This window comes from Solanum dulcamara, chromosome 12 (genome assembly GCF_947179165.1).
Source record: "Solanum dulcamara chromosome 12, daSolDulc1.2, whole genome shotgun sequence".
Classification (NCBI taxonomy): domain Eukaryota; kingdom Viridiplantae; phylum Streptophyta; class Magnoliopsida; order Solanales; family Solanaceae; genus Solanum; species Solanum dulcamara.
Window position 1 is genome coordinate 3,162,751 of NC_077248.1, and position 13,033 is coordinate 3,175,783.

Genomic DNA, 13,033 nt, shown 5'->3' on the forward strand with positions numbered 1-13,033 from the left:
TTTCACTTTGGCGGGGCTTGCCCTTTTTATCCCTTTTTCTGGTTTCTATTTTGTTTCCTCAGTGATAATAATCAATTAATCAACAACAATAATAATAATAAAAATAACAACAGCAGTGAAAAAAAGAAGAAGAAAATTATGAAATTAAAATAATATTTACAACTAATTACAAAATAAAAATGTGGATAGATTAGAGACGACATGTCTTTCTTTTTTTTAAGTAAAATTTTCTTGATATGGATCATCAACATTCTAGAGCTTTTTTTCCTGCTTTCTTGTTCATCAGCTAACAAGAGTAAGTAGTCAATATTCTACTTACGCTAAAAAGAAAATTACCATAGATAATTTGAGACGAAGAAAGTACACATGTCAACTTTCAAACAGTGAGTTAAATATTTATGGCCACTTTAAAATTTTAATGAGCTGTGTTCGCCAACACGTAATGTCATAAATTAAAGATAATTATGCAATCAATTTGGTTGGCCCAAGTTTTTATTCTTTTCTACCAAATTTTATGGTATCAATTACACAAATTTTATATTGTTAAGAACTACTTATACTATATTTTTATTCTTTTTTAAATTATAAAAATTTCTTAAATTTGGTGAAATTCGGATACATCACGTACGTCTTGAGTGATGTATCCGACCGATACATCGCGTAAAGTGGTGTATCCGATGTCCCGATACATCAAGTAAGTGATGTATATGACCGATACATCATGTAAAGTGGTATATTTGACGTCCCGATATATCGCGTAAAGTGATATATCCGATCGATACATCGCGTAAAGTGATGTATCCGAGAATAGGAGAGAGTAGAAACTTTTGTAATTTTTTCAAATGGTAGAAAATTTTATAGAATATGATAAAATAAGTTATGTATTTAGGTAATTTTTGCAATTTTGTGTCCTTTCTCAGTCCTCATTTATGGCCCACATCTTTATTCTTTCGCATTTTCATATTACGGGTCTTTATTGATCTGACATATTTTTTTAAGAAAATTTTATGTAAAAATATATATTATTAAATTAAATTAAATTATTAATGATATTTTAAAATTCTAAGCTTAACTATTAGTTTGGTAGTTTAGAAAAGAAAAAATTATAATAAATTTGTTTTGATTTTATTAATTAAATAAGTAAATTGAAATAACAATTGTTAGTATAAGGGTAAAGTAACAGGAGTAGGAAAGGATAAAAAGAGATTTCAAAGATCAATATTCTCGTTCCGAATTTTCACTTATTTGATTTCCTTATTGTGGATATTAATTATCAGTATTTTTTGCATTATTTTATTTTATTGAATTATCTATTTGGACTATATTATCTCCGTTCCATATTAGTTAATTATTTTTTAAAAAATAGTTGTCTCATATTAGTTGTCCACCTTAGTAAATCAAGAAAATATTAATTAAAATTTTCCTATGTAACCCTTTTAATTAATTCTTTTTGAAAGTGTTCTCATATTAGTGAAAAATTCTCCAAAACTAAATAAATTAAGGAGCGAATTAGTAAAATTATCTTCTTACTTATAATTTCTTAATATTCGTGTAAAAAGAAAAATGATCAACTAATATGAAATGGAAGAGTAATTGCGCCAACTCTTCTGGAATTGCAAGGTCAAAACAATTGCTTAAGCATTAGGACAGTTGGAAAAAAATTAGCTTTTAAGGTCTCGTAGTTTCAGTGAATCGCTTGAGTCTTGAACGTGTGTTGTTTTCTTAAGTAAAAGACTACTTTTGTATTGTCTATCTCTCACTATGTAATTATCGAGGTGAAAACAACTCTTTCGAAAGTTAGTGTCCGTGCCATCTTAATAAGTATACTAGTCTAAAAACTTTCATTTGAATTGTCAAGACTTGTTTTCATTTCGATAATTTTGCTTGGTTTACTTCTTACTAGTATTTATCATTATTTTTAACATTTTTTGGAAAATACTTTTTAATTTTTTCATATTCAGATGGTTAAAGAAAAAAAAATTCTAGAAAAACAAATTTCTGAAGATTAATGAAAACAACTTTATCAGTGGAAACGCAAAAAACACGTTCCACAAATGATATTTCGTATTGATTATGTCATCTCCACTCTCTAACACACCTCATTTGTACCCTTATAGCCCCCATCACCACCCCACTTCCCATAATATTTATCTGAATAATATAGAAATACTTTTACGATAATATTTATAACTTCAAGAAAATAAGTAAGCTACGAATTTATTTTTGTGAAAAACATTTTCCTTGGTACTGAACACTAATTAACCCATAGTTTCTGCAGGAAATTCTTTTTATAAGTTATAAGTAGAAGTATTTGAATGATGTTTTTTCTTAATTTTGTGCAGACACTAATGTATGTTCTTGGGTACTCTATTATCCCCTTGATAATTTTATGTTTCACGTATTGGTGCTTGAAAAATAAATGGACCAAAAGTTCAGTGCCAACAAATTGGCCCCTTGTTGGAATGTTGCCTAGATTTAGTTTTAGCTTGTATATGTGAGAAATTAAAAAAAACGTGTTCACAATATTCATCGAGTCCTGTTAAGTGTTAACTATAATAGAGAGTTAACACGCTATCATGATTAGTTAGAGTTAGTTAGAAGTTAGTTGGTTGTTAGAGTTTGTTACAGTAGAAACTAACTCCTTTGTGTTCTATAAATACAGAACTTATGTGCTCATGTAAAACACACTGTAATCACTTTTTATAGAATACAATGTAACTACTTCTTCCTCTCACTTCTGATCTGCATATTTCTCTCTTCTCTTCTTCGTTCATAGTAGCTACAAAGCTCCATTAATGGAGTTAACAAGTCCATTCATTTTTCACTGACATTCTCTTAGAAACTAATAGCAATTTCGAGCTCCGTGGTCCGATTTTTGCCAACATGGACAAGTTATTCACTAGCGATCCTATAAATATCCATCATATCCTTAGTAAAAATTTCTCAAACTATCCAAAGGGGCCTATGTTTCGTGAAATATTCGATATATTAGGAAATGGAATCTTCAATGTTGATTCTGAATTATGGGAGATTCATAGGAAAACAATTATGTCCTTAATGAACCATACCAAGTTCCAAACTTTGTTAGAAGGTAACGTATGGAACATTATTAGTTAGGGTTGTACAGGACAAACCGATAAACCGCACCAAACCGACAAACCGAATCAAACCGAAAAAAAAAACCGACTAGTGGTTTGGTTTGACTTGGTTTGGTGTTTGAAAAAAAAATCCGACCATTATAGGGTTGGTTTGGTTTTAACTAAAAAAAGTCAAACCGAACCCAAACCGACCCGATTATAGATATACTACTTTTAAATTATGTTATACATAAAAATATTTATTAAAATGTAATTTATAAATATTTTTTAAATTTTTTTCATAATTTTTGTTTTCTTTCTTACATTTAGATTTAGACTTGAGTAGCCCATCTAAATAATATAAAAAAAACTTATCTTATAAAATTATATTATAAAGTTAAAACTTCAAAAAGTGTTGTGCCTCCATCTTATATGTTGATATTTTATACTAGAACTCTTTTTAAGAAGCACTGCTCTGTGCTATTTATTAGATACTACGAGAAACCCGAAAAAATCCGAAAAAAACCGAGAAACCCGAAAAACCCGAAAAAACCTGAAAACCCCGAGAAAATTGATATCGAAAAACCCGACTTTTATTGGTTTGGTTTGGTTTATAGATTTAATAACCCGACACAAATGGTTTGGTTTGGTTTGTAAGAAATTCGAACCAACCCGGTCTATGTACACCCCTACTATTAGTAAAGGTGTCGTGCCAATTCTCCATTGCTATCGTTTATTACAATGGGGAGAATGGAGAGTATATGGGGAAAAGATTGCTTAGAGTTCAAGCCAGAAAAATGGATTATTGAACGAGAAGGAATCAAACATGAACCATCTTACAAATTTTCAGCGTTTCTCACGAGGGCCAAGGACTTTTTTAGGAAAGGACATGACATTCATCCAGACAAAAATGGTGGCAGCTACCATCATATACAATTACAACATTAAATTAGTGGAAGCACAAACAATTTCTTCAACAGCTGCTATTGTGATTCGAATGACAAATGGTTTGAAGGTTGGGCTGAGTAAAAGGGTTCTATGAAAAAAAAATGTATTTCCTACTAATCAATTGTGGTAAACTGATTCATAGGGACGGATCTAGCACTTAAGGTGTGGCTGTGTGGATGTACAGGAATTCAATATCTTTTGTTTATATCATTTATTTGTATTAAGAAATCAAAAAAAAATAATCTACATTTCTCTTTTCTACATTTTCTCTGAATTTTTACTTAAATTATTGATACATGGCATATGGCAAATTTAATGACGAAGATTTAATTGACCATTTATATAATAAATAAATTATTTATTAGGAAAAAAAATAATCTCTTTTTTTTTCTCTTTCACGCAGGGTATCTATCTTTGAATTCCTTTTAAATGAATCTTTATTGCATTTTTTATTTGAAACTTTCTCATTAACATTTATTGCATTTTAAATACATTATATTGATATAAAATAGGAAAAGAAGCAGACTTATTGATATTAGTTTATTTAATTATTCTAATTTTGTACTTTCTTATACGTTGTACGTATTCGCTAGTGTTAGTAGATGTGCTCCTTTTTTAGTTGTGGATGTAGGTCAAGGTGATCAACCACGTTAGAACTTTGTTTTCTTTATTTTCTTACCTTATGTTATTATCGTGTCTGTTATTGTCATTATAATATTATTTGATTATTAGTTCCGCATTATCAAATGGATATAAGTTAAACCAAGCAGATTCTCAAATTCAGCTACATGACCAACCCTCGACCCAGCGTTCTTTCTCTGTGTATTGATGTTTCTCTAATAGTAAAGTGATGATGAAAAATGGTATTAGGAGTTTGGGTTTAATGGATTAGATCTGTCAAGTATAATATTGGGTGAGTATAAAAATTAAATTAAAAAAAATTAATTGTGATAAAAATATATTTACATAGATGTCACATAGGATAATAAGAGTGGGACACGAGACTTAATAGTTTAGGGAAAAATATGTGCCTAAAGTAAAATTTTAAAAGTATGATGAGGGATAAATATAATTTTTTCTGAAAATACAAGGGCAAATATGATATTTTTCGTTGTTAAGTACCCCCTCCCCCTCCTAATTATTCCTTCTGTCTATGTTTCCTTGTTTATGTTTGACTTGAGAAACTCCTTAAAAAGCAATAAATAAAATAATAGTTTTATCATATCACTCCCTAATTACTATAAATCATCTAATATTAGAAAAATGAATTGAAAATAATTACACCATTGCTATTAATAATAAAAATAATAAATTATCTCTTGATTTTTTAAATTATCCAAGTAAAAATGAATATTTATGTTTTGTATAGTGAGCAAGTAAAAGTGGAAGAAATGAGTAATAATTTTTAAGGAGCATGTAAAAGAGAATCACGATAGATAATTTGATACAGAAGAAATACACACGTCAATTTACTAAAAGTGAGTTTAATATTTATGGGCAGGAGCGGAGCCACATGGTGGCTAGGAGGTTTATCTGAACCCCTTTCGGATAAAAATTATACTATTTATACATAGTTAAAATAATTTTTTATGCATAAATAGTAAATGTCGAACCTCCTGCAGCGAGTTTATGTCTACTTTTTCATATTTTAAACCTCCTTATTGAAAATACTGACTCCACCATTGTTTATGAGCACTTTAATATTTACTCCTTTCATTTTAAAATATTTATCACAATTTTTAAAAAAATCAAATAAAATAAACTTTGATTAATATTTTAATATATATTTTTTCTTTACATGAATATAAGAAAAATTATAATTAAATTAACTTTTAAAAAGTAAAATGTGACTAACTATTTTAGAATGGGGAGCAAATGAATTGCGTGCTCCCAACACGTAATATCATAAACTAAAGATAAGTATTTAGTCAATTTTCGTTTGGCCAAAGTCTATTTATTCTTTTCGACCAAATTTGCCGTCCCTTTTCAATCATCATTTATTTACATCTTCGAAAAGAACTACTCCCTCAATTTCATGTTATTCGGTATTTGTTGATCTGATGTATTTTTTTTGAGAAAATTTAATTAGAGGATTAGTCTAAAAATTTTCACTTAAAATTATCCAAAATTGATTAATTTTTTTTTTTTTTACCAATAAATTCTTCTAAAATTACGTTTAATATCTCTTTATGACTTTCTCGAATAGTAACTGATTTTGAGGCATTACTACTACCGTGGCTACTATCAACCCAAGCCTAAAGAGGAAAAAGAACAGACTAAAGTGAAGAGTTTATTAGTCATGCATAATTAAGGAGTTTTATATTGATAATTTTAAGACACGTTTGATCATAAAAATTATTTATTTATTTTAAATTTTTATTTTATTTTATTTGAAAATTTTATTAAATCATAAAAATTGCAAATATAACTTCAAAATCTGTGTTCACGTTTTTTATTTCACATTTCACCTTTATTAATTTTCAGATTTTGTCCCCATTTTTTGCTGTTATAAAAAAGAATATTTATTTCAGCCACCAACCATAGTAAATGCCCAACGACTTGTAGCTACGAATTTATTTTCTTTCCAATAAGATAGGACAATTTTTTATGGGTTTTTTGGGTTGTGTCAGCTTTTATCTTGTCTGGTACAACCAATGAGCCAGACTTATTTTTCAAATTTCTAATGCAAATAAATGAGACATTATCTTTTTTAGAGCAGATTATCGTATATTTTCAGATATATTAGTTAAGTTGAATGATTTAATGGTTAATTTTTAGAAATTGAGGCTATTAATTATATTTTATATTTTAAAAATAATTATATTTAAATTTCAAATATTACTTATTTGTAGAAAGTATTGTCAAACACAATTCCAATTTCGACTTTAAAAATTTAAAATAAAATAAATACTCCCTCCGCGCTTCAAATTGAGTGATCTGTTTTGACTTGACGATGAGTTTAAAAAGTAAAAAAAAAAACTTTTAAATTTTGAGTCTAAAATTAAAAAGCTGTCAAATGTACCAAAATTATCCTTAATCTTGTAGTCTTAAACATGTCAAGTGAAAAATTGAAATTTAAAAAATTGCTAAAAAGTGAAAGAGTCATTTTTTTAAACGAACTAAAAAGGAAAGTAAGTCAAACAAATTAAAATAAAGAAAATAAAATTTAATTTTCATAATCAAACGTCGCTTACTTTGTTACTCACTATATAATTTTGCTTGATTTACTTCTAGCTGGTTTGAATCGTTATATTAGTAGTTACATTATCTATGACTTAGAAATACAATGCAAAATAAATACATAGAAATAAGTTTTGCGTACACTATAAAAGACCTTCTCCACCCCGATATCTATTCACCCAACCTATTTAATAGCATTTCCGTCATGAATATTAATTAATATCACACTACTTATACCTCAATTTTAGCCAAGATTTACCATCAAGAACTTACAACATACAAGCTTCATATATACTCATGGTATTTTCCTAAACTTTTTTATGTTATTTAAACACTCATTTTCCACTACTTCATATATTAATTAGTTGTGCTTCTTTTGATTTACTTCTCATTTTACTTTTGGTTTTACTAGGAAAGTTAAATGATTAGTATTTTGAATTGGAGGTTGTTGGTGTTTGTTAGAAATAGGCTATACATTGTGTAAGAAAAGTGGATTTACCTTCTGTCTTCATGTTGTGATTGTTACTACCTCGGATTCAATTTGTTTGTTCGATTTTGATTTGAAGTGTAGTTTAAGAAAGTAAAAATTTTGAATATCGTATTCTTAAATTAAATTTATATGGGATCTACTATAATATTCATCTTCTGATCTTAAACATGTCCTGTGTAAAGTTAGAGGAGACATTCTCTTTTTCAACTAACTAAAAAGAAAAATAAGATAAATTAAAACGGAGGGAGTATTTCATTTTTGAAAAGAAAACATAAGTTAGTCCTTAACCGAAAGAAGTTTTCTCTAACAAGATTTTCTTAAAAGAAAAAAAAATCTACACCCGCTCTTTTTCATGTAGGATGTGTTTGGTATAGAGGATGATTTTTTCATATTTGATTGATCAAAATTTTAGAAAAATAACTTCCTGAAAATAGAACAAATAAGTTTCAAAAGTGGCAGTCCATCCCTACTACCACCATCCATAATATTTATCTAAACTATATATAAATATTTTTATTAATTATATATGGAACATAAGAAAATCGAATTTGTTGAGGGAAAAAAATAATAAGTAGAAGTATTTGACTGATATTTGTCTTAATTTTGTGCAGACACTAATGGATGTTATTGGTTACTCTATTATTCCCTTGATAATCTTGTGTTTCACTTATTGGTACTTGAAAATTGAATGGACCAAAAGTTCAAAGCCAACAAATTGGCCCATAGTTGGAATGTTGCCTGGATTAGTTCACAATGTTAATCGAATCCATTCGTTTTTCACTGACATTCTCTTAGAAACTAATAGCAATTTCGAGTTCCGTGGTCCCATTTTTGCCAACATGGATATGTTTTTCACTAGTGATCCTACAAATATCCATCATATCCTTAGTAGAAATTTCTCAAACTATCCAAAGGGTCCTGAGTTTCGTGAAATATTCGATATTCTAGGAAATGGTATCTTCAATGTTGATTCTGAATTATGGGAGATTCATAGGAAAACAACAATGTCCTTAATGAACCATGCCAAGTTCCAAACTTTGTTACAACGTAACGTATGGGACACGATCGATAAAGGTGTTGTGCCAATTCTTGATGTTTTTGCAAAACAGGGCACACTGTTTGATTTACAAGACATTTTTCAGAGATTCAGTTTTGACACTATCAGTAAATTGTTGCTTGATCAGGATCCCAAAAGTTTGTCTGTAAATCTACCTTATGTACCATGTGAAAAGGCGTTCAACGACATGGTTGATGCACTTTTATATCGACATGTCTTACCAAAAGGGTACTGGAAGTTGCAAAAATGGCTTCGAATTGGTAAAGAAAGGAATCTAATGAAAGCGTGGGAGGCTTTCGATCAATTCATATATCCTGCGATATCAAAAAGGCAAGAAAAGTTGATGAATAATAACATCAAAGACGAAGATCATGACTTATTCAGTGATTACATCAAAGTATACAATGAATGGACAAATGAAGATGATAAGAATTTGGGAAGTGTACAAAAATTTCTAAGAGACACTTTCTTGAATTTGATGTTTGCTGGTAGAGACACCACAAGCACAAATCTCACTTGGCTTTTTTGGCTCTTAGCTAAAAATCCCTTAGTGGTGAATAAAATTAGAGAAGAGATTCAACAACAATTGCATCTAACAGAAGGTGAAAATCTCAAGTTTTTCAACATACAAGAATCGCGAAAATTGGTGTATCTACATGGTGCATTGTGTGAAGCTCTTAGACTATTCCCACCCGTTTCAATTGAGCACAAATCTCCACTAGAACACGATATCCTCCCAAGTGGTCATCGTGTGAGCCCAAACATGAAGATATTGATGTCGTTTTATACGATGGGGAGAATGGAGAGTATATGGGGAAAAGATTGCTTAGAGTTCAAGCCAGAGAGATGGATTACTGAACAAGGAGGGATCAAACATGAACCATCTTTCAAATTTCCAGCGTTTCTTGCGGGGCCAAGGACTTGTGTTGGAAAGGAAATGGCATTCATTCAGATGAAAATGGTGGCAGCTACCATTATATACAATTACAATATTCAATTAGTGAAAGAACAAACAATTTCTCCAACAGCTACTGTTTTGATTCGAATGACAAATGGTTTGAAGGTTAAATTGTGTAAAAGGGTTCTATGAAAAAAAGTGAATGTGAATAAAGTAGTATTGTATGGGGCGGATTCAGCCTTTAAGGTGTGGGTTTATCAGAATTTAGTAACTTTTGTTTGTATCATCTACTTGTAATAATATTTATAAATAGTTGATGGTGAACAATTTCTCTCCATGTTGTATTCTTTCGATGGTTCGTGTTGATATTTTTCGTTATTGTATTTAGTGGCCAAAGAAATAATTTTGTAAGTAAATACCTATTATATTTCATAATAAATTTTGTTTAAAAAATTATTAATCAATTAATCAAGCCCAAGTGATGACGATGCAAGGGACATTCTCTATTTAACCCTTAAAGAAAGTGTTTACTAATATAAAAATATTTTTTTTCATTTCTTCTACCTTACTTAAACAAAACAGTACAACATGTCAAAACTACTCTATGCGGTATCTTATGTGATATATAATCATTAATTCATTCATAGACGATAATACTTTTTTGTATCTGAAACTAATATTCTCATTTTACTCGTAATAACATGTATTTATGTTTAGACTTCAAGTTCTAAAAAAATTTCTTCCTTTCTTAAACTTGTATCATCTACGAAGAAATATGATGAGATGAATATGAATAGAATTCATATGCTTAGTTTTAATTAAATATCGTATTTGAGAGATGAGAATATTTACATCATTTCTTTGAAAAGCTCCCAACTTTATTTCCCACTTCACGGGAGAACCGAGAAGCTGAGAGCGAGATTCAAAATTTTAGAAAGCGACTGGAAGGAAAGCAACTGGGCTAGACGGACTTTTTATAGAAATTCAAGCTTGCGAAATGCTTTATCATTTTTACTGAAGAGTAAAACTCAACTCACTTTTGACACAGATGCAAAGCAAATCTCGAGAAATTTCTAGTAGGAAGTGGTGCACCCCTTAAATGGGTCTTAAATATCACAAACCTAATTGGAGCAATGAATTATATACCAGATAGTTAAATCAAATGAAATTAGGCCACATGGTTATAGATTAAAGTTGTAAAGAATGAATGGACTAAAAAGGGCAAATTAGTTCTATCATAATTTTTAAACTTAGCAATAATTAAGTAAAAAGAACTATTATAAAATAAAAACTAAAATAAATGAGATCGCAATAATATTATAAACTGCGAGAAAGATTAATGTGATAAGATCAAATGTGAAGGAAGGTCCATGAAGTTATTTCAATTAAATATTTACACCTCTTATATACAACGAAAATCATATACTTACACCCCCTATGATATTATCTCTATTTTTATATAATATTTAAACCTTTTAGAGGATTCTATACAAATAGAACTTTATCTAATTAAAGTATATTTATCTCTATTTCTAGTAAAAACAAAATCCATACCAAAATTCGAAATAAAAATATCAAATTAAAAAAATGAGCAATTACACTTACGGCATCACATCTTTTGACGATTACTTATTAACCACTTCATCTTCCCAAAATTAAAATGAGTTTAATTAAGTTGTATGACCACTTTAGAAGAATTTGTGTACAACACGCACCAACACGTGTTCGAAACAAGAAGAAAGAAAACATTTTGGTCCATAGTGTTGGACCATATTTCACAAATAAAGGAAAAATTTTAATGTATAATTTCCCTAATATATATTTGGCAAATGAATATAAGTAATTTTTTATTGATAAGTAAGTAAAAAAATATTATCTTATTAATATTTATATATATTCTTGAAAAATATTATAAGGGTATGATGGGGTAGGGAGTGGGATATTTCAAGATAGGATGTCACTTAAGAAACTTATTTTTAACACTTTCATTAAAGAAGTTATTTTTATTTTTTTAAAAAAAAAATTTTAAAAAAAATAATCAAAATATATTAACCAATCAAATATATAAAAAAAATATTCTTCAAACATACTCATAATCTTAACGAATATAAATGAGGCCTAATAAAAATAAATTGAAACGTAGAATATAGTATGGTACCACCGCCGCCCTACACAAAATTAGCTTTGACTTTTTTAAGTTTAAAATTTTAATCTCCCACTACTATATAAAAAACCACTATATATCATCAAAGATTTCCATAGGGCATACTTTTTAGAAATCTATACAAAAGGCTTCATATTAGTTCATGGTATCTTTCTATACCTTTTTTTTTATGTGATACAAGCACTTAGATTTCATAATTTTCCAATATTCTTTTTACTTTTTCTAAAGAATTTTGTTTGTTCTTGATTTGGATTTGATTAAGAGTTTTAAGTTATATATATACATGGTTAATATGGTGAAGTTTTATGCTACGAGATCATATTTACATGTTCTAGCAGGTAACTGATTTTATTTTTAAGATTATAGATTATAGTATAAAAAGTTATCTATATTAACGATGTATATAACTTATAGTCATGATCTATAATATGTGTGAATTAATATACAACAACAACATACCCAGTGGGATCCCATAAGTGGGGTCTGAGGAAAGTAGGGTGTACGTAGACCTTACACTACCTCATAGAGATAGAGAGGCTATTTCCGAAAGACCCTCCGCTCAAAAGACACATTCTCAGGTATAAGAAAAAATAAATAAGTAAATAAATACATAAGTAAAATAAATATATATATATATAGGGAGAGATAGAGAGAGCATATTGATAAAAGAAATGATGCAAGTTTTACAAGACAAGGACAATAATGATAAAAATGTAATATGGTAATCAAAACAAAACAAAACACCGCAACTCTAATGGCACGCCTAGACCTACGACCACCCTAAATCGACAAATGGAAAGATACCATTCTACCTCTACCAGCCTTCTACCCTAATTCGCGACCTTCACTTTTTTCTATCTAAGGTCATGTCCTCGGTGATATGGAGTAGTGTCATATCTTATCTAATCATCTTTCCCCAATACTTTTTTGGTCTACCCCTACCTCTCCGCATAGACCCCAAATCCAATCGCTCATACCTCCTAATTGGGGCATCGATACCCCTTCTCTACACACGTCCAAACTATCTCAGTCTCGTTTCTCTCATCTTGTCTTTTACTCTCACCTTCTCCCGAATGACCTCATTCCTAATCTTATCACTCCTAGTGTGTTCACACATCTATCTCAACATCCTCTTCTCCTCAACATGCATCTTCTGGACATGAAATTTCTTTACCGACCAGCACTCCACTTCGTATAACAACGTCGGTCTAACCACCAT

The 13,033-nt window shown here is 29.4% G+C and overlaps 1 protein-coding gene across 1 annotated transcript; it reads left to right on the forward strand.

The window, feature by feature from the left end:
* Positions 1-7,405: 7,405 nt before the first annotated feature.
* LOC129877768 (alkane hydroxylase MAH1-like) lies at positions 7,406-9,985 on the forward strand. The gene is made up of 2 exons (XM_055953299.1): positions 7,406-7,505; positions 8,307-9,985. Exons 1-2 carry the CDS (start codon positions 7,503-7,505, stop codon positions 9,840-9,842), a joined length of 1,539 nt encoding a protein of 512 aa, XP_055809274.1. The 5' UTR covers positions 7,406-7,502; the 3' UTR covers positions 9,843-9,985.
* Positions 9,986-13,033: the final 3,048 nt, after the last annotated feature.